Source organism: Salmo trutta, chromosome 36, assembly GCF_901001165.1.
Source record: "Salmo trutta chromosome 36, fSalTru1.1, whole genome shotgun sequence".
NCBI lineage: Eukaryota > Metazoa > Chordata > Actinopteri > Salmoniformes > Salmonidae > Salmo > Salmo trutta.
This window is the reverse complement of record NC_042992.1, coordinates 4695723-4717893: the sequence shown is the minus strand read 5'-3', so window position 1 is coordinate 4717893 and position 22171 is coordinate 4695723. Positions and strand designations below refer to the sequence as shown.

Here is a 22171-nt window from a genome sequence, read left to right as displayed (position 1 = left end):
GATTCATCGAGTGCTCAGTAGCAAAAGGCAAAGGCCTTTTGGTCAGTCGACCTGGGTACAATATACTATGGAGAGTCACAGTCTCTCGCGACTTCTGTTGAAGGATCTAAAATCACGCCTGACTAGGCCAATGAAATCTGTTCACTAACACCGCACTCAATGAGCTGTATATGGCCATAAGCAAACAAGAAAATGCACATCCAAAGGTGGCGCTTCTCATATTCAGCAATTTTTTTTTTTAATGCAGGCAAACTGTAATCCGTTTTACTTCATTTTTTTTACCAGCATGTCACCTGTGCACCGAGAAGCGACAAAGTTCTTGGTCACCTTTTACTCCAACCACAACCGCATTACAAGGCTCTCTCTCCCTTTAACAAATATGACCATAATTATATCCTCCTTATTCCTGTTTACAATAAAAGCTCAAACAGGAAGTACAGTGTCTTTTTAGGGTCTAGCTCTCTACAACGTAGCCTGCGTTGGCATAAGGATTCAGATCGTTGTGGAGACTGTCATTAGAGTGTCTTCCTGACATGCAGCAGATGAGTCTGTAGATGGCCACCAGGGGGATGGAGATAACTGGTACTGAAGACAGCAGGACACAGATGGCAAACACCCAGTCTGGATACTGCAGAACCTCTGTTTCGGGGAAGTTCACCTGCACAGACAGACATTTCGAATCAGAAAATGTAATTGCCTTGCAACAAATTACATCTCACAGGGCAAATGACACCTTTTCCCTGTAGGCTGTAGTGCACTGCTTATTAGGTGAGTACTATGTAGTCATCTGACTGTGGCTGTCTCTCAACTGAAACCCTAGTCCCGCTTATCATGCACTACTATTGTATATACATTAAGGATGTCGCTCTTGCTGCTGGTGATTCCCTGATCCACCTCTACGCAGACGACAACATTCTGTATACATCTGGCCCTTCTTTGGACACTGTTAACAACCCTCCAGACAAGCTTCAAGGCCATTACAACTCTCCATCCGTGGCCTCCAACTGCTCTTAAACTCTAGTAAAACTAAATGCATGCTTTTCAACCGATCGCTGCCTGCACCTGCCCGCCCGTCCAGCATCACTACTCTGGACGGCTCTGACTTAGAATATGTGGACAACTACAAATACCTAGGTGTCTGTTTAGACTGTAAACTCTCCTTCCAGACTCACATTAAACATCTCCAATCCAAAATTAAATCCAGAATCGGCTTCCTATTTTGCAACAAAACATCCTTCACTCATGCTGCCAAACATACCCTCGTAAAACTGACCATCCTACAGATCCTCGACTTCGGCGATGTCATTTACAAAATAGCCTCCAACATTCTACTCAGCAAACTGGAAGCAGTTTATCAAAGTGCCATCCGTTTTGTCACCAAAGCCCTATGTACTACCCACCACTGCGACCTGTACGCGCTTGTTGGTTGGCCTTCGCTTCATATTCGTCGCCAAACCCACTGGCTCCAGGTCATCTATCAGTCTTTGCTAGGTAAAGCCCCGCCTTATCTCAGCTCACTGGTCACCATAGCAGCACCCAACCGTAGCACGCGCTCCAGCAGGTATATCTCACTGGTCACCCCCAAAGCCAACTCCTCTTTTGGCCGCCTTTCCTTCCAGTTCTCTGCTGCCAATGACTGGAACGAATTGCGAAAATCACTGAAACTGGATTCTTAAATCTCCCTCTCTAACTTTAAGCATCAGCTGTCAGAGCAGCTTACCGATCATTGCACCTGTACACAGCCCATCTGTAAATAGCACACCCAACTACCTCATCTCCATAGTTATTTATTTTTGCTCTTTTGCACCCCAGTATCTCTACTTGCACATCATCATCTGCACATCTATCATTCCAGTGTTAATGCTAAATTGTAATTATTTTGCCACTTTGGCCTATTTATTGCCTTACCTCCCTAATCTTACTACATTTGCACACACTGTATATAGATCTTTGTATTGTGTTATTGACTGTACGTCTGTTTATCCCCTGTGTAACTCTGTTTTTGTCGCACTACTTTGCTTTATCTTGTCCAGGTCACAGTTGTAAATGAGAACTTGTTCTCAACTGGCCTACCTGGTGGGGAAAAAACCCCAAAAACTATTGAACCTCTTAAGTGACACCTAGCTGATCTGAGCAGAGAAATGCTTCACACTACATACAGAATGTTGCTCAAAAATATTGAAGTATCACTACATACAGTTCAATATTTTTCATGAACATTCTATCTACCACAGCTTTTTAAATGTTTATTTCAAACCTCTCCTCGAGGACTGCCAGCCATTTCATCTATCACATCTGATTCAACTTGTCAACCGTAGGCAGCACTTCCAATAGCCTAAGCTTTCCCTAAAGTGAATTGAATTCAACTTGTCAAAATTATATAATTACTCCCGTCTATATAAATATAATCATTAAAAACATTACACCCGAGATTTAAGTCACAGAGAGAAAATAGTTTAAAAAAAAAAAATAGAAACCCTTTGTGTGTGTTTTTTCAAAAATTTTCCAGCGTTAAATAAAAAAAAAAAATTTTTATTTTTTTATTTTTTATTTTTAGAATATGCCAAGAGTGTCATCAAGGCAAAGCTACTTTGAAGAATCTCCATATTTTGGAGTTTTTTTTGTAACATTTTTATTTTTTTACAACATGATTCCATATTGTGTTATTTCATAGTTTTTTTATGTCTTCACTATTATTCTACAATGTAGAAAATAGTACAAATAAAGAAAAAACATTGAAAAGAGTAGGTGTGTCCAAACTTTTGACTGGTACTGTGTATGTGTGTGTCCGGAATTACTTTCCCATTGTTCCTCAAATGTAGTGTATGAAATACCATTTTGTAGCTACGAGTCTCTACTTTTATCTAATGTAAAAATAAAAAACACCATTTCAAATTTTTCTACATCAGACTGAATCTAGGGGGTAAGTTATGTATGTGTGTATGTGTATATATATATGTATGTATGTATGTGTGTGTATGTATGTATGTATGTATGTATGTGTATATGTATATGTGTGTATATATATGTATGTGTGTGTGTGTGTATATGTATGTGTGTGTGTGTGTGTGTGTGTATGTATATATATATGTGTGTGTGTATGTATATATATGTGTGTGTGTGTATGTATATGTGTGTGTGTGTGTGTGTGTATATATATATATATATGTGTGTGTGTGTGTGTGTGTGTGTGTGTGTGTGTGTGTGTATATATAATATATATATATATAATAATCTGTATAGGGGATTAGAAATGATGCACCCAATTACATTGATTGTTGCTTCAATCTGCAATGTTAAAGCCGATCTGAATTTAGGCTGTTCTGAGGGCAAAATGGGGGGTGCAACTGTGGAGGTCCCCGAGGAGAGGTTTGAAAAGGCTGCATTAGCAGTGGTGGCTCTTACATAGTCAGGATTCCATGCTGGGTAGGTGGGGTGTGTCTGGGCCTGGACGACAACGTACGCCACCAACACCACGAACAGCATCAGAGGGCTGATGACCAACCAGCAGACTTTCCAGAAGATGTTGGGTCTACGTCCTGTCATGAACTCCAAGTCATCACTGAACCTACGGAGATAGAAACGTGTAGAGACAGGAAGAGGCTTTAAATCAAATCAAATTGTATGTGTCACGTGCACCGAATACAACAGGTGTAGTAGACCTCACAGTGAAATGCTGAATACAACAGGTGTAGTAGACCTCACAGTGAAATGCTGAATACAACGGGTGTAGACCTTACAGTGAAATGCTGAATACATCAGGTGTAGTAGACCTTACAGTGAAATGCTGAATACAACAGGTGTAGATCTCACAGTGAAATGCTGAATACAACAGGTAAGAGCAAGGTATTGTGTTTCATTTGAAAACAGCATAACAGTTTGTAAAAGCAGAATATTTCAGGTCATCCCACCCCCTTACAGTGAAATGCTGAATTCAACAGGTGTAGTAGACCTCACAGTGAAATGCTGAATACAGCAGGTGTAGTAGACCTTACAGTGAAATGCTGAATACAACGGGTGTAGACCTTACAGTGAAATGCTGAATACAACAGGTGTAGTAGACCTTACAGTGAAATGCTTACTTGCAAGCCCTTAACCAACAATGCAGTTCTGAGAAAAATAAGTGTTAAGTTAAAAATATAAATAACGAACAGCAGTAAAATAACAAGCAAGGCTATGTACAGGGGTAATATGTAAATGTAGGGTGAATTACAGTGACTATGCATAGATAATAAACAGAGTAGCAGCAGTGTAAAAGAGGGGGTGGGGGGGAACGATGCAAATAGTCTGGGTAGCCATTTGATTAGCTGTTCAGGAGTCTTATGGCTTGGTAGTAGAAGCCTGTTTAGAAGCCTCTTGGACCTAGACTTGGCGCTCCGGTACCGCTTGCCATGCGGTAGCAGAGAGAACAGTATGATTAGGGTGGTTGGAGTCTTTGACAATTTTTAGGGCCTTCCTCTGACACCGCCTGGTATCGAAGTCCTGGATGGCAGGAAGCTTGTCCCCTGTGATGTACTAGGATTACCCTCTGTAGTGCCATACCAGGCAGTGATGCAACCAGTCAGGATGCTCTCGATGGTGCAGCTGTAGAACTTTTTGAGGACCCATGCCAAATCTTTTCAGTCTCCTGAGGGGGAATAGGCTTTCTTGCCCACTTCACATCTGTCTTGGTGTGTTTGGACACCAAGGAACTTGAAGGTATCAACTTGCTCCACTACAGCCCCATCGAGCCCCCCCCCCCCAAGCCACTACAGCCCCATTACAGGCTCAGATAGAAGAAAGGAGAAAGAGATGGAAGAGGAACAGATGAAAGCGGAACTAATGCCTCAGAACTGCAGATGACTCAGATTCAGTTTAGGGTTGCAAAATTCCAGTAAATTTTCCCAAAATTCCCAGAAACCCCGTTTGTAAGATTCCCTGATTCAGTAGGGAGTAAGCAGGAAACCCAGAGTCCTCCAAACAGGACATTTTTTAAATCTTGGAATTTGGGTAAAGTTACTGGAATTTTGCAACCCTGTGCAGGTTCTATAACATGTAGATTATCCAGGGTTAAAACCTAATCGGTCACAAGTGGATTGTGTCGGGTATTTGTAAATTTGCTCAAATTGTAGAAAATGCTGAACCCAAAGATTAGGTGAACAACTGCTATATTTAAAGGTTTAACAGACCAACAACAGACATGTTCCTCTGAGAGGTTCCTAGCAATCTGCCCCATTCTAAAGACAAGACACTGCGGCACAGACGTCAATTCAACGTCTATTCCACGTTGGCTCAAAGTCATTCAACCAGTGTGTGTGCCCAGTGGGAAGACGCTCATTACAGTTCAAACCAGGACAACTATAGTAGTATTATGAGGCTCTTACCGTCCTATTCCGTAGATGTATGCCACAGCAATGATCTCAAAGAAGGCGATGATAAGAAAAGGAACGGAGCCCACGTAACTGTTAAAGACCTCCAACCAGTAGTTCCCTGAACCCATAGTGAATATCAGAGCCACCAGGAACGATACCAGGCAGATTATTGCTGGAGGGAAAGAAAGTGGGGAGTGATGGAGGGAGAGCGAGACAGAGAAAACAAAAGACGGCGTTAAGATAGTTTCCAAAATAACCGTTTTTCGTCACACATTGGCAATGTTAAAAGATACGGAAAAATCTGATCATTTCCTTTTTTGGCTTTTACCTGTGAAGAGCTCATTGGGCATCCACTTGGGTACCAGTTTGAGGTCATGAAGGGGCGTGAGGACGCCCTCCAGATTACCAAACATGGAAGACAGACCCAGACTGAACAGCATGATGAAGAAGAGCACAGCCCACACCTGGTCAAACAGACAGGATTCACATCAACAACAGCCCACACCTGGTCAAACAGACAGGACTCAAAACAACACAGCCCACCCCTGGTCAATCAGACAGGAATCTAATCAGATACAGATGTATTTAACTGGGTTCAACACAGAGTTGTCTGTGTTTGAACTGTAGTTTTTTTTCAAGAAGTAATAAAAAAAAAATATATATATATTTATATATACTGCTCAAAAAAATATAGGGAACACTTAAACAACACATCCTAGATCTGAATGAAAGAAATAATCTTATTAAATACTTTTTTCTTTACATAGTTGAATGTGCTGACAACAAAATCACACAAAAAATAATCAATGGAAATCCAATTTATCAACCCATGGAGGTCTGGATTTGGAGTCACACTCAAATTTAAAGTGGAAAACCACACTACAGGCTGATCCAACTTTGATGTAATGTCCTTAAAACAAGTCAAAATGAGGCTCAGTGGTGTGTGTGGCCTCCACGTGCCTGTATGACCTCCCTACAATGCCTGGGTATGCTCCTGATGAGGTGGCAGATGGTCTCCTGAGAGATCTCCTCCCAGACCTGGACTAAAGCATCCGCCAACTCCTGGACAGTCTGTGGTGCAACGTGGCGTTGGTGGATGGAGCGAGACATGATGTCCCAGATGTGCTCAATTGGATTCAGGTCTGGGGAACGGGCGGGCCAGTCCATAGCATCAATGCCTTCCTCTTGCAGGAACTGATGACAAACTCCAGCCACATGAGGTCTAGCATTGTCTTGCATTAGGAGGAACCCAGGGCCAACCGCACCAGCATATGGTCTCACAAGGGGTCTGAGGATCTTATCTCGGTACCTAATGGCAGTCAGGCTACCTCTGGCGAGCACATGGAGGGCTGTGCGGCCCCCCAAAGAAATGCCACCCCACACCATGACTGACCCACCGCCAAACCGGTCATGCTGGAGGATGTTGCAGGCAGCAGAACGTTCTCCACGGCGTCTCCAGACTCTGTCACGTCTGTCACGTGCTCAGTGTGAACCTGCTTTCATCTGTGAAGAGCACAGGGCGCCAGTGGCGAATTTGCCAATCTTGGTGTTCTCTGGCAAATGCCAAACGTCCTGCACGGTGTTGGGCTGTAAGCACAACCACCACCTGTGGACGTCGGGCCCTCATACCACCCTCATGGAGTCTGTTTCTGACCATTTGAGCAGTCACATGCACATTTGTGGCCTGCTGGAGGTCATTTTGCAGGGCTCTGGCAGTGCTTCTCCTGCTCCTCCTTGCACAAAGGCGGAGGTAGCGGTCTTGCTGCTGGGTTGTTGCCCTCCTACGGCCTCCTCCACGTCTCCTGATGTACTGGCCTGTCTCCTGGTAGCGCCTCCATGCTCTGGACACTACGCTGACAGACACAGCAAACCTTCTTGCCACAGCTCGCATTGATGTGCCATCCTGGATGAGCTGCACTACCTGAGCCACTTGTGTGGGTTGTAGACTCCGTCTCATGCTACGACTAGAGTGAAAGCACCGCCAGCATTCAAAAGTGACCAAAACATCAGCCAGGAAGCATAGGAACTGAGAAGTGGTCTGTTGTCCCCACCTGCAGAACCACTCCTTTATTGGGGGTGTCTTGCTAATTGCCTATAATTTCCACATGTTGTCTATTCCAATACAAAATAAAACAAAGGGTCAGCCCATACCTGAGAGCCAGGCATCAATATCACCGCTTCTGTGAACACGATGAACGCCAACCCAGTACCAGACGCACTCTGGAGGAAGGATGGAGAGAGATGGAAACAAGACAACCAATTAGCTTCTTTTATGCAGCGAGTGTAGGTTGAATATCAAGAAAACTTGACTCAACCCATGTTTGTCCTGAGGTTGTTTTTTCGTTGCCCTGAGGTAGTTTAACTCCTGAGTATAGTACCTGATCCAAGAAGGTTTGCAGGTCGCATGTCTTCAGGTTGAGATCGGATACTCTAGATGGTTGTGTCCCATTTAAAGAGTCAAACCACTGCACGTAGTTTTCAACTGTTATGTTCATGTCGCTAATATCAAACTCATTGGTCAGTGCTAAGATGTTACTGTAAGTTACAACAAGAGAAACATATTGGTCATTTGTTTTGGTTGAGTTTGCATCTGCTTTTCCAGAGGATATCAAACACACAAGGTAGAATATAAAGGTTTAACAACTTGACTGCAAAATAGTTTCATGATTTAGCTAATGTTGCCAAATAAATGTCCATTTTATCACACCTACCCATTCAGACAGGTGACATAGTTGGTGTGGGCCTTGAATCCAAGGATGGCAAAGATGGGGATGGAGGCATAGATAGATGTAGCACTGTTTATAACCCCCACTAAAACAGCATCCCTTTCACAGTCATTCCTGACCAAACACACAGACAAGAAACAAAGTGAATGCAAATTATTGGTCCATGGTGGAACAACGAGGGAGGCTTGTCAAGGGAGGTGAACGGTATGGTAAATTAAAAGCCTTGGGGGACGAATTACATGCTGGACCCATGAAGGTTGATATTACTAATAATGATTGACCATTGGGCTCACTTCTGGCTGTTGTAACTGGAGAATGAGATAAGTCCACCAAAGGCCACTGACAGAGAGAAAAAGATCTGAGTAGCAGCATCCAGCCATACCTGCGGGTCCTTCAGGATCTCCCACTGATGAGACACACAGACAGAAACACATATTGTAGTTTGGAATATATTTTTTTACATTATTACAGATCAGGTGGATTGTAAAGCCACATTACTTTCCCTCTGTCTTTCTCTCACACACAAACTGAAGCCCCTGAGCCCTTTATCATTGATGTTAACTTTTTTTGTACATAATATTTCCACCAGCATTTCCTGACCAGAAATAGCTTTTGGACATCAGAAGAGGAATACAAAATCTTGATTTGGATGAAGAGTTCTGCTTCAACGAGTCGGCAGCTGTGGATGTCCTGCTCATTCCGGACCAGGCCCTAATCCTCGGGACTCGAAGAGGAAAAGACGGCGCAAGAGATGCAAACGATCTAGAACCCTGATAAAACTACGTCGGTGATAAACCGCCTCTACCTTCCGTTCTATTGGTGAACATGCTAATCACTGGAGAATAAACTGGATGAGCTCTGTTGGAGACTATCCTATCAACAGGACCTGAAGAATAGTAATATCCTATGTTTTTCAGAGTCGTGGCTGAGCAAGGACATCAAATCAGATTTTATTGGTCACATGTTTAGCAGATGTTATTGCAGGTATAGCGAAATGCTTGGATAACATTCAGAAAAAATTCAGACTCCTTCACTTTTTCCACATTTTGTTACCTTACAGCATTATTCTAAAATGGATAATAAATAAAAAAGAATCTCATCAATCTACACACAAAACCCTATAATGATGGTGGTGGCAGCATCATGCTGTGGGGATGTTTTTCAGCAGCAGGGACTGTGAGACTAGACAGGATCGAGGGAAAGAGGAGCGAAGCAAAGTACAGAGAGATCCTTGATAAAGCAGACAGGACCTCAGACTGGGGAGAAGGTTCACCTTCCAACAGGACAAACGACCCTAAGCACAGAGCAAAGACAACGCAGGAGTGGCTTCGGGAAGAGCATCTGAATGTCCTTGAGTGGCCCAGCCAGAGCTCGGACTTGAACCCGATCGAACATCTCTGGAGTTTTCTTTATTTTTTTACTATTTTCCTCATTGTACAATAATAGTAAAGACATCAAAGATAAGAAATAACATATATGGAATCATGTAGTAACCAAAAAAGTGTGAATTCTTCAAAGTAACCACCCTTTGCCTTAATGACAGCTTTGCACACTCTTGGCATTCTCTCAACCAGCTTCATTAGGTTGTCACTTGCAATGAATTTCAATTAACAGGTGTGCCTTCTTAAAAGTTAATTTGTGGAATTTCTTTCCTTAATGCGTTTGAGCCAATCAGTTGTGTTGTGACAAGGTAGGGTTGGTATACAGAATATAGCCCTGTTTGGTAAAAGACAAAGTCAATATTATGCCAAGAACAGCTAAAACAAGCAAAGAGAAACGACAGTCCATCATTACTTTAAGACATGAAGGTCAGTCAATCCTGAATATTTCAAGAACTTTTAAAGTTTCTTCAAGTGCAGTCGCAAAAACAATTAAGCGCTATGATGAAACTGGCTCTCATGAGGACCGCCACAGGAAAGGAAGACCCAGAGTTCCCTCTGCTGCAGAGGATAAGTTCATTAGAGTTACCAACCCAAATAAATGCTTCACAGAGTTCAAGTAACAGAAAACATAAACTGTTCAGAGGAGACTGAGTGAATCAGGCCTTCATGGTCAAATTGCTGCAAAGAAACCACTACTAAAGGACACCAATAAGAAGAAGAGACTTGCTTGGGCCAAGAAACACGAGCAATGGACATTAGACCGGGGGAAATCTGTCCTTTGGTCTGATGAGTCCAAATTTGCGATTTTTTTGGTTCCAACCGCCGTGTCTGTGTGAGACACAGTAGTTCAATCGATGATTTCCGCATGCGTGTTTCCCACCAATGCCAAGCATCAGCTGGAGTGGTGTAAAGCTCACTGCCATTGGACTCTGGTGTGATGAACCGCATTTCATCATCTGGCAGTCCGATTGGCGGATGCCAGGAGAACGCTACCAGAGTTCAAGTAACAGACACATCTCAACATCAACTGTTCAGAGGAGACACCAATAATAAGAAGAGACTTGTTTGGGCCAAGAAACATGAGCAATGGACATTAGACCGGGGGAAATCTGTCCTTTGGTCTGATGAGTCCAAATTTGAGATTTTTGCTTCCAACCACCGTGTCTTAGTGAGACGCAGAGTAGGTGAACGGATGATCTCTGCATGTGTGGTTCCCACCGTGAGCATGGAGGAAGAGGTGTGATGGTGTGGGGGTGCTTTGCTTGTGACACTGTCCGTGATTTATTTAGAGTTAAAGGCACACTTAACGAGCATGGCTACCACAGCATTCTGCAGTGGTACACCATCCCATCTGGTTTGCAATCAGTAGGACTATCATTTGTTTTTTGACCCAACACACCTCCAGGTATGTAAAGGATATTTGACCAAGAAGGAGAATGACGGAGTGCTGCCTCAACAATCACCCAACCGCAACCCAATTGAGATGGTTTGGGAAGAGTTGGTCTGCAGAGTGAAGGAAAAGCAGCCAACAAGTTTGTTAAATTATTTTGATGTCTTCACTATTATTCTACAAAAACCCTTGAATGAGTAGGTGTGTCCAAACTTTTGACTGGTACTGTAGCTGTGCAGCGATGCTCCCCATCCAACCTGACAGAGCTTGAGAGGATCTGCAGAGAAGAATGGGAGAAAGTCCTCAAATACAGGTGTTCCAAGCTTGTAGCGTCCTACCCAAGAAGAATCAAGGCTTTAATCGCTGCCAAAGGTGCTTCAACAAAGTACTGACCATTGTCTTGACCTTAATGCAGTACGGCATCGTAACCGACTTCAGTGGGCAAATGCTCACCTTCGATGGCCACTGGTATGATGGAGAAGTGTGCTAAACTGTACCGGGCAGAGTGCAGTGTGGGCAAGCGGTTTGCTGATGTCAATGTTGTGAACAGAGCACCCCATGGTGGGGGTTGGGTTATGGTATGGGCAGGCAGAAGCGAAGGACAACGAACACAATTGCATTTTATCGATGGCAACTTGAATGAAGAGATACCATGATGAGATCCTGAGGTTCATGGTCATGCCATTCATCCACCGTCATCACCTCATGTTTCAGCATGATAATGCACGGACCCATGTCGCAATAATCTGTACACAATTTTCAGCTTTACAATTCCTGGAAGCTGAAAATATTCCAGTTCTTCAATGGCCTACATACTCACCATACATGTCTCCCATTGAGCATGTTTGGGATGCTCTGGATTGACGTGTATGACAGCGTGTTCCATTTCCCACCAATATCCAGCAACTTCACAGAGCCATTGAAAACGAGAGGGACAACATTCCACAGGTCACAATCAACAGCCTGATCAGCTCTACACGAAGGTCTACACAAAGGTCTTGCGCTGCATGAGGCAAACGGTCATAACAGATACTGACTGGTTTCCTGATCCACGCCCCATACCTTTTTTTTAAAGGTATCTGTAACCATATCTGTATTCTCAGTCATGTGAAATCCATAGATTAGGACCTAATGAATTTTTTTAAATTGACTGATTTCCTTATATGAACTGTTCCATTGCATTTATATTTCTGTTCAGTGTACAGACATACTGTATAGTGTAATTAACTCGTACATATTCGACACAGTACTGGTGCCTCGTGTTTATAGCCAAGTAATTGTTAATCATCAGTATTTATTCCTTGTGTTATTATCTTTCTATTAGTTGTAAGATTTTTCTCTCTGCGTTGTTGGGAAGAGCCCGGTAAGTAAGCATTTTAATGTTAGTCTACACCTGTTTGTTTACAAAAGCAGGTGACAAAAATAAATAAGATTTGAGTGGCCACTTGCCGGATGTGTTTGATAGTAATCGCTCGAGTCTGCAAGTGTTTTTGGGTAAAATGTGAATTGATACGATACGCACTCGACATCCCAACGGCTATTTGTCAATATTCCCGAAATGTCTCCTTGACATGTCCTGTAGCATGTCTCAATAAGAAACACAGGCCCTCGGGCAGACACAGATAGATAGAAAGTGAAACATTTGTAAAAGCAAAATGACATCTCTACTCCTGCACAAAATATTTGCAGGTGTTTCGGTCGCTAGTGATTTCATCAGCTGATTTAGCTTATTGTAGCCTTATAAGCTCAGTGGTTGTAGTCTGACTGCTAGCTAGCTAGCTTCACTGACACACAAAGGGATGTAAAGTTAGCTAAGGATGTTTGGGCACTGCACTGATAAACAGCATGTGGCTTGTCACTTTATTCACGATCGTTTGACAGCTTGCTGATGAAGCATTCATTCTGTACTTCAACATGTTCAGCATGTTTGCACAGCACACAATCGCTACATTGTAACGTTGGGTCAGCTAAGCACACAGAGCAACAGCAGAGCAGACTACATTGTACTCAGGGCAGAGCAGGCCATTTGCTGCTTCATTAAAGTTCATTGTGATAAAATAATGTTACTACAGTAGCTAGCTAGCTAGCTAATAGAAGGAACATCGTCATTTAGTGTTCCACTAGCTGGTAATCTTCTCTTTTGTTTCATATAAAGTGGCAGGCTCAGGCTTAGCAAGCTAATGGACAAGTTTTTGTGTACGTGATCAAACTTCAAAAATACACAAAACTCTTTACCTAGATGTACAATGGCGTGACCTCCTATCCAAAAAAAAGGACGAGGTGGAGCAACTAGCGTTTGAGATGGACTCGAGTGTCCGAGTGAACAGTGTTGAGATTCAGCCATCCTTACAGACACACACACACACACACACATGGACAGACAGACAGACAGACAGACAGACAGACAGACAGACAGACAGACAGACAGACAGACAGACAGACAGACAGACAGACAGACAGACAGACAGACAGACAGACAGACAGACAGACAGACAGACAGACAGACAGACAGACAGACAGACAGACAGACAGAGGACTTACATCAGGTGTGAACAGATACATTAGACCTTCAGATGATCCAGGTAGGGTCAGGGCTCTCACCAGAAAGATGGTTAGTACCAGGTAGGGGAACGTTGCTGTTACATACACAGCCTGTAATAAGACAGGTGATGAAAAGGTATGTATATTTTTAAAGCCACAACAAAGATCAACATTCTAATGTTGGCAGGTGTTTGCTACTTTTAGAATATTGTGTTGTACATTTACATTTTAGTCATTTAGCAGACCCTCTTATCCAGAGCAACTTACAGTAGTGAATGCATACATTTCATACATTTTTTTCTCTTTTTTTTTTTGTACTGGCCCCCCGGGGGGAATCAAACCCACAACCCTGGCATTGCAAACACCATGCTCTACCAACTGAGCTACAGGGAAGGCAGTAGAACAGCTGATAGGTCATTCAGGTCGAAGAGACGTGACTTGGGGGTTTGAAACCTTTTCCATGGTATCGGTGCCTCTTTACAATCACGTGATGAGAACCAAGTTGCCACTTGGTTGAAGCAATGGTGTTGTAGCAAACTAGTATCATGAAATACATGCATTAGAAACGGGGCACACTTTTGTTTGATTTGTCAGAGAAATATCAGCAAGCTAGGGTTACCTAACTGCAGTAAAATAGCTAGCTAGCTGTCTGCTTGGCTAAAGACAGAACGTCAGCACACTGTTCTCTGGCTAAACAGATCCGTCTCCTCTCAAGTCTATAGCTTAAGATTTCAATAACTCCAGCAGCCGATATGAGACGTTCTAAACTTAGATTGGTCAGATTGAGCAAACTTTGTTCTAAAATTGCATGAAACCATCTTGGCTATATCTGTTCCAGGCTTTAAAATGCAGCACACTGTCTGCCTCTCACCTTGCCGATGGTCTCGATCCCCCTGATAAAACAGATGTAAAGGATAGACCAGGCGGTAGCTAAGCTGACCACCATCCACCACTGTAGAGAGCCACTGGTCTCCATGTTAGGAGTGATGTTCAGGGTCTGACGGTACCAGAAGTAGTTGACCGGTGTGCTTTCTACACACTCCTCCACGTACCCTGGTTCAAATTATAATTAACTTTGGTCAAATTACATAATGTACACTTGCTGTTCATTCTTCAACTATGGTCCAACCTACAAACATGGTCCCTGACAAATGAACAAATGGCTTGAATAAACTAATAATAACAATAATTCATTGGATTTATATACAGTTGAAGTCGGAAGTTTACATCCACCTTAGCCAAATACATTTAAAATCATTGTTCAACAATTCCTGACATTTAATCCTAGTAAAAATTCCCTGTCTTAGGTCAGTTAGGATCAACACTTTATTTTAAGAATGTGAAATGTCAGAATAATAGTAGAGAGAATGATTTATTTCAGCTTTTATTACTTTCATCACATTCCCAGTGGGTCAGAAGTTTACATACACTCACTTAGTATTTGGTAGCATTGCTTTTAAATTGTTTAACTTGGGTGAAACGTTTCAGGTAGCCTTCCACAAGCTTCCCACAAAAAGTTGGGTGAATTTTGGCCCATTCCTCCTGACAGAGCTTGTGTAACTGAGTCAGGTTTGTAGGCGTCCTTGCTCGCACACACTTTTTGAGTTCTGCCCACAAGTTCTTTAGGATGGCCACTTGTGATGTGCGAGCAAGGACGCCATTTGTGATGGCCACTCCAATACCTTGACTTTGTTGTCGTTAAGCCATTTTGCCACAACTTTGGAAGTATGCTTTGGGTCATTGTCCATTTGGAAGACTCATTTGCGACCAAGCTTTAACTTCCTGACTGATGTCTTGAGATGTTGCTTCAATATATCCAGGTAATTTTCCTTTCTCATGATGCCATCTATTTTGTGAAGTGCACCAGTTCCTCCTGCAGCAAAGCACCCCCACAACATGATGCTGCCACCCCTGTGCTTCACGGTTGGGATGGTGTTCTTCGGCTTACAAGCCTCACCCTTTTTCTTCCAAAGATAACGATGGTCATTATGGCCAAACAGTTTTATTTTTGTTTCATCAGACCAGAGGACATTTCTCCAAAAAGTATGATCTTTGTCCCCATGTGCAGTTGCAAACCGTAGTCTGGCTTTTTTATGGCGGTTTTGGAGCAGTGGCTTCTTCCTTGCTGAGCGGCCTTTCAGGTAATGTCGATATAGGACTCGTTTTACTGTGGATATAGATACTTTTGTACCTGTTTTCTTCAGCATCTTCACAAGGTCCTTCGCTGTTGTTCTGGGATTGATTTGTACTTTTCGCACCAAAGTACATTAATCTCTAGCAGACAGAACACGAGTCCTTCCTGAGCGGTATGACGGCAGTGTGGTCCCATGGTGTTTATACTTGCATACTATTATTTGTACAGATGAATGTGGTACCTTCAGGTGTTTGGAAATTGCTCCCAAGGATGAACCAGACTTGTGGAGGTCCACAAATTTTTTCTGAGGTCTTGGCTGATTTCATTTGATTTTCCCATGATGTTAAGCAAAGATGCACTGAGTTTGAAGGTAGGCCTTGAAATACATCCACAGTTACACCAATTGACTCAAATGATGTCAATTAGCCTATCAGAAACTTCTAAAGCCATGACATCAATTTTCTGGAGCTATTTTCCATGCTATTTAAAGGCACAGTCAACTTAATGTATGTAAACTTCTGACCCTCTGGAATTGTGATACAATGAATTATAAGTGAAATAATCTGTCTTTAAACAAGTGTTGGAAAAATGACTTGTGTCATGAACAAAGTAGATGTCCTAACCGACTTGCCAAAACTATACTTTGTTAACAAGAAATTTGTGGAGTGGTTGAAAAATGAGTTTTCATGACTCCAACCTAAGTGTATGTAAACTTCCGACTTCAACTGTAGCGCTTTTCTACCAACTGTTGTACTCAAAGCGCTTCATACCTTTGTTGTTATGGTTGAGGGGACATTGGCTCCAGGGCAGGGGTTCCTGGAAGGAGTTGAAGAGGTACCAGAGGACCCAGGCCACGATAGTGTTGTAGAACAGACTCACACAGAAGGACACCACCATAGAGGCTACACCTGATGGACATGGGATTGTAGATCAGAAACACCAAACAGCAGCCACCCACCTACTCCTGCGAGGAAGAAACAACTGCACAATTGAATGACTCCGATGAAATAATGGATTTAACCAACGTTTCAACAGCTAAGCTGTCTTCATCAGGGTTTCATCACCTACCTACTCCTCCCAGGTAGGGTGATATGGAGTTCCAGACTCCGATGCTGCCCATGCGGAGCCTCTGTCCTATAGCCAGCTCCAAGTAGAGCAGAGGCAGACCCTGAAACACCAGGGCTATCAGGTAGGGGATCAGAAACGCACCTGGAGAGAGGGGACAGGGGTCAAACACCAGGGCTATCAGGTAGGGGATCAGAAACGCACCTGGAGATAGGGGACAGGGGTCAAACACCAGGGCTATCAGGTAGGGGATCAGGGACACACCTGGAGATAGGGGACAGGGGTCAAACACCAGGGCTATCAGGTAGGGGATCAGGAACACACCTGGGGAAAGAGATGTTCAATAACTAACTGTCAACAATCTAATTATCCATTAACCCTAAACTTAAACCCTGGAACCTTATAGGCTAGTTGTTTGTTTTACTCATGAACACCGTACAAATTCTCATTAAATGTACACATTCCTTTCTTATGTGATATATTGGTCTCCATAGCTTTTTACATTGTAATGGATTTGGGTCGGGTCTGAATATATTAACAAGGATTATCCCATTTTTTTTCAATTTTCACCTAAAATGACATACTCAAATCTAACTTCCTGTAGCTCAAGCCCTGAAGCAAGGATATGCATATTCTTGGTACCATTTGAAAGGAAACACTTTGAAGTTTATGGAAATGTGAAAGGAATGTAGGAGAATATAACACAATAGATCTAGTAAAAGATAATACAAAGAAATAAACAACAGTTATTTTGTATTTATTTTGTACTATCATCTTTGAAATGCAAGACAAAGGCCATAATATATTATTCCAGCCCAGGTGCAATTACGATTTTGGCCACTAGATGGCATCAGTTTATGTGCAAAGTTTTAGACTGATCCAAAAACACATTGCATTTATTTTCAAAATGTTGTATCAAGACCGCCCAAATGTGCCTAATTTGTTTATTAATAACTTTTCATGTTCAAAATTGTGCACTCTCCTCAAACAATAGCATGGTATTCTTTCACTGTAATAGCTACTGTAAATTGAACAGTGTAGTTAGATTAAGAAGAATGTAAGCTTTCTGCCAATATCAGATATGTCTATGTCCTGGGAAATGTTCTTGTTGCTTACAACCTCATGCTAATCGCATTGGCCATTTTAGAGTCATATCCTCCTCAGTCTGACGTTTCCTATAAAAGTATATTTATCTATGCATATTCACTTTACCCCTACCTACATGTAAAAATTAGCTCAACTAATCTGTTATCAGACTGATAACTTGAAGTATGAGCAAACTACATGACATTTAGTGTGAAATCACCCAGGTACATTTGGGCAAACCGTGAAGGACACATTTATATTTACATTACATTTTTCTGCAAGAATATCCGTCAAATCTGTATACTTGGACTTTGATTTAGCTTTTCCATTATTAGTAGCCTCATTGTAAGTTCAAGATTTGCAAAACACCTAGTTTTCATAACTTCATAACTCTCCATATTCTTGAAATTTTTGTCCAAAAGGAAAAGGCTTGCTATCGCACAAGGTTAGCAGCAAAATTGTGTGACAGATATGGGAAGCCCAGCTCATTGGCTATCTAGCTAGCTTTGTTTTATCCCGATTGGTGCTTATTTGACAAAGTTACAGTCAATCAAATGAAGACCACCCGTGTCATCGGCGCGCCATGAAGGCATCGCTCTCTGACCAAATTTGGTGTCCTATAGGATATACTACACTCCTAATGATATAGTGAAGTCGTTACGTTCTAGGATCTCTGAGGAATACAGACGAATGTGATTTGACTGGTTGAAACAACGTTTAAGGTTAGATTTTCACAGATTCCTTTCTTTGCAAATTGAACGAGTGGAAATATAAAATGTATTGTGCATGTTATATGGACCTTTTTATAGATATGAAAAAGGATTTTATCTAACAAAATGACACTTCATGTTACCTCTGGGACCCTTGGGATGATAAATCAAAGCAAGATTTCAGAATGTAAGTACACATTTCACCTTCAGAGGTGAATTTATTAAACCTATCACTGTGAAAAAGCATTTTGTTGTTAGGAGCTCTCCTCAAACAATAGCATGGCATTTCTTAGCAGTAAAAGCTACAGTAAATTGGAGAGTGCAGTTATATTATCAGCTGATATAAGACACTTACAATTGAAGTCGGAAGTTTATATACACTTAGGTTGGAGTCATTAAATCTCTTTTTTCAACCACTCCACAAGTTTTTGGACAACAAACTATAGTTTTGGCAAGTCGGTTAGGACATCTACTTTGTGCATGACACAAGCAATTCTTCCAACAATTGTTTACAGACAGATTATTTCACTTATAATTCACTGTATCACAATTCCAGTGGGTCAGAAGTTTACATACACGAAGTCGACTGTGCCTTTAAACAGCTTGGAAAATTCCAGAAAATTATGTCATGGCTTTAGAAGCTTATTTGCAATAGTGCATCTAAATCTTTTAAGGGGGGGGGGGGGGGGTTAGAAGGATTACTTTATGTTGTGGGGGTACTTTGCTGCAGGAGGGACTCGTGCACGTCACAAAATAGATGGCATCATGAGAAAGGAAAATTACCTGGATATATTGAAGCAACATCTCAAGACATCAGTCAGGAAGTTAAAGCTTGGTCGCAAATGGATCTTCCAAATGGACAATGACCCAAGCATACTTCCAAAGTTGTGGCAAAATGGCTTATCAACACCAAAGTCAAGGTATTGGAGTGGCCATCACAAAGTCCTGACCTCAATCCTATAGAAAATGTGTGGGCAGAACTGAAAAAGTGTGTGCGAGCAAGGACGCCTACAAACCTGACTCAGTTACACAAGCTCTGTCAGGAGGAATGGGCCAAAATTCACCCAACTTATTGTGGGAAGCTTGTGGAAGGCTACCTGAAACATTTTACCCAAGTTAAACAATTTAAAGGCAATGCTCCCAACTACTAATTGAGTGTATGTAAACTTCTGACCCACTGGGAATGTGATGAAAGAAATAAAAGCTGAAATAAATAATTCTCTCTACTATTATTCTGACATTTCACATTCTTAAAATAAAGTGGTGTTCCTGACTGACCTAAGACTAGGATTTTTTACGAGGATTAAATGTCAGGAACTGTCAAAAACTGAGTTTAAATGTATTTGGCTAAAATGTATGTAAAATTCCGACTTCAACTGTACATGTACCGATGTGTTGTTTCTCTCAAATCTACATTCGTAACACACGGATTTGCATGATTTACTACTGCCTCGTTGATGGGACGCCTATCCCTAAGAAGGCTTGTAGGTTGGGTTGGGTAGGGTAGGGGGTAGGGTAGGGGACTTGTTAGTAAGCATTTCACGGTAAAGTCTACACTTGTTGTATTCTGCGCATGTGACAAATAAAGTTTCATTTGATTCTTGATACCATTTGAAAGGAAACACTTTGAAGTTTGTGGAAATGTGAAATTAGTTTAGCAGAATATAACACCTTAGATCTGGTAAAAGACAATACAAAACAAAAAATATGTTTAATTTTTTTATCATCTTTGAAATACAAGAGAAAGGCCATACTTTTATAGGAGTCTAGAGGTAATTTAGAATTTGGCCACCAGATGGCAGCAGTGTGTGTGCAAAGTTTCAGACTGATCCAGTGAAGAATTGCATTACAGCACAATAAAACTATGCTGCATTTTATCTCTGGGACTGTCAGGATGACAAATCAGAGCAAGATTACTGAATGTAAGTACATTATTTACCTTCAGAGGTGAATGTATCAAACCAGTTGCCATGATAAAAGTTTTTTGTTGTTGTGCACTCTCCTCAAACAATAGCATGGTATATTTTCACTCTAATAGCTACTGTTAATTGGAAACTGCAGTTAGATTAACACAAATTTGAGCTTTCTGCCCATATAAGATATGGCTATGTCCCAGAAAGTTGGCTATGGTATACAACGTCATTCTAGTCACATTAGCGCAGTTTAGCAACACCGGGACACCGATCCCGTAGAGGTTAAACCCGCTTCCAGTGTTAAACCCATAGTGATTGTTTAAGACCTAAACATCAGCCAGGTGTTGTAGGACAGCCTATGAGAATAGAAGCCTGATGTTATAAGTGAGCCTATGAAAATAGAAGCCTGGTGTTGTAGGAGAGCCTATGAGAATAGAAGCCTGGTGTTGTAGGATGGCATATCTTAGATAACACTTTTAAGCCACAATCATGCAGTTTCTGTTCATTATGTATTCAGATATATAAACCGAGTAGATAATGTTTAACTACTGTCAGTTACTCTGTATCCTCGAACATGATGTAGTTGGTCTGTGCAGTACATATTGATACAACATGGACAGAAATCACAAGATTGAGGCTTGAAGGTTTTATCTAAGAGATGAATGTCCAAGATGTTAGGAGATATAAAATAATCTAAAAATACACCATGGAAGAAGAAAAAATGCATGGAGTTAAAATGTTAAAATTGAGAGAAAGTTTTAACATGAACAAAGTTGTAGGGGAAAAACTAAAGAAAATACGTGTAAAAGCATCTATACCCCCTCCGTAAATCTGGCAGAGGTAGGGGAAGCGCCACACGTTCCCAACTCCAACAGCGAAGCCAATGCAGGTCAGCAGGTACTCTGCCTTGTTGTTCCACTTGGGTCTCTCCTCTCCCACCTTGTTGTCCTCCATACCCTCCTCTGGCATGCTCAGCTCTCAGCAGTAGTTTAGCTCAGTATTAGATCAACCTCTGGTTTTCAGTTTAGTCCAGTGTGTTTTAGCTCGAGGTTCTAGCACTCTGAACCAATGCTTATTCTATAGAGGGAACACAGTTATTCAGTTGTCCACTTGAATTCACTGGTTGGGTGTTTGTATCTTCACTCCAGTGTCTGATCTGAAACACATGGTTAATGTGTGAGAGCGCTCTACGAGTCTCCTGTGTTTTTCCGTGTCCACTGTAGTTTTCCAGTAGAGTGGTGTTCAGTAGGTGCAGCCGATGTGAAATGGCTACCTAGTCGTAGTTGTTTTCCTTGCTCTGCTTTTGTGGAGCGACGGGGTAAAGATGCTTCGTGGGTGACAGTTGTCGATGTGTTCACAGGGTCCCTGGTTGAGCCCAGCTTGGGGAAAGGAGAGAGACAGAAGCAACACAGTTGCTTAGGGTCACAGGGTCCAAGACAAAAAGTGCCAATATCAGATCTGACGAGAGTGTAAAGTTACAGTAGCTAATTTGGGTTAATGGTCAATGTGTGAGGGAACTCTAACAAGTCTCCAGTGTTTTCCTATGTCCCTGTAGTTTTCCAGTAGCTTCCTTGTCAGACCCTTGGTGGTGTGTAGTATGAAGATTCCTTAAAACCACCACTTCGAATAGAGCTACGACCGGAAGTTACTTTTTGTTCGTAGCAGGTTAGGAGAACTTATGCAGCAGGTTACGATAATTAGATTTAAGGTTAGGAAAAGAGTTAGGGTTAGCGAAAATGCTCTCCTAACCTGCTACAAAAAGTAACTTCCAGTCATAGCTGTATCGAAGTGGTGCCGTGTAGTAACTGTCTTTTTACAGGTGAGAGGCACACTTGGTAGACAATAAATAGCCATGTTACGAATGACAACAGTG

General features: G+C 42.0%; 1 protein-coding gene across 1 annotated transcript; it reads right to left on the bottom strand.

The window, feature by feature from the left end:
- Nucleotides 1-17: 17 nt before the first annotated feature.
- On the bottom strand, nt 18-22146 carry LOC115176290 (sodium-dependent neutral amino acid transporter B(0)AT3-like). Its single transcript, XM_029736222.1, has 13 exons — nt 21117-22146; nt 16593-16733; nt 16295-16432; nt 14262-14443; nt 13391-13501; nt 8371-8483; nt 8063-8191; nt 7730-7886; nt 7503-7571; nt 5680-5815; nt 5364-5523; nt 3406-3568; nt 18-658 (listed from the first exon to the last, which is right to left on the bottom strand). The coding sequence occupies exons 1-13, from the start codon at nt 21265-21267 to the stop codon at nt 455-457; spliced, it is 1854 nt and encodes a 617-aa protein (XP_029592082.1). The 5' UTR covers nt 21268-22146; the 3' UTR covers nt 18-454.
- Nucleotides 22147-22171: the final 25 nt, after the last annotated feature.

What these genes read in the sequence shown, in the direction of transcription:
- LOC115176290 (XM_029736222.1), bottom strand. Translation starts at nt 21,267, where the DNA reads ATGCCAGAGGAGGGTATGGAGGACAACAAGGTGGGAGAGGAGAGACCC. An exon ending in ACCCTACCTGGGAGGAGTAG is followed by an intron (nt 16,433 to 16,592) that starts GTAGGTGATGAA and finishes CATGTCCATCAG; the next exon opens with GTGTAGCCTCTATGGTGGTG. An exon ending in GGATCGAGACCATCGGCAAG is followed by an intron (nt 13,502 to 14,261) that starts GTGAGAGGCAGA and finishes GTCTTATTACAG; the next exon opens with GCTGTGTATGTAACAGCAAC.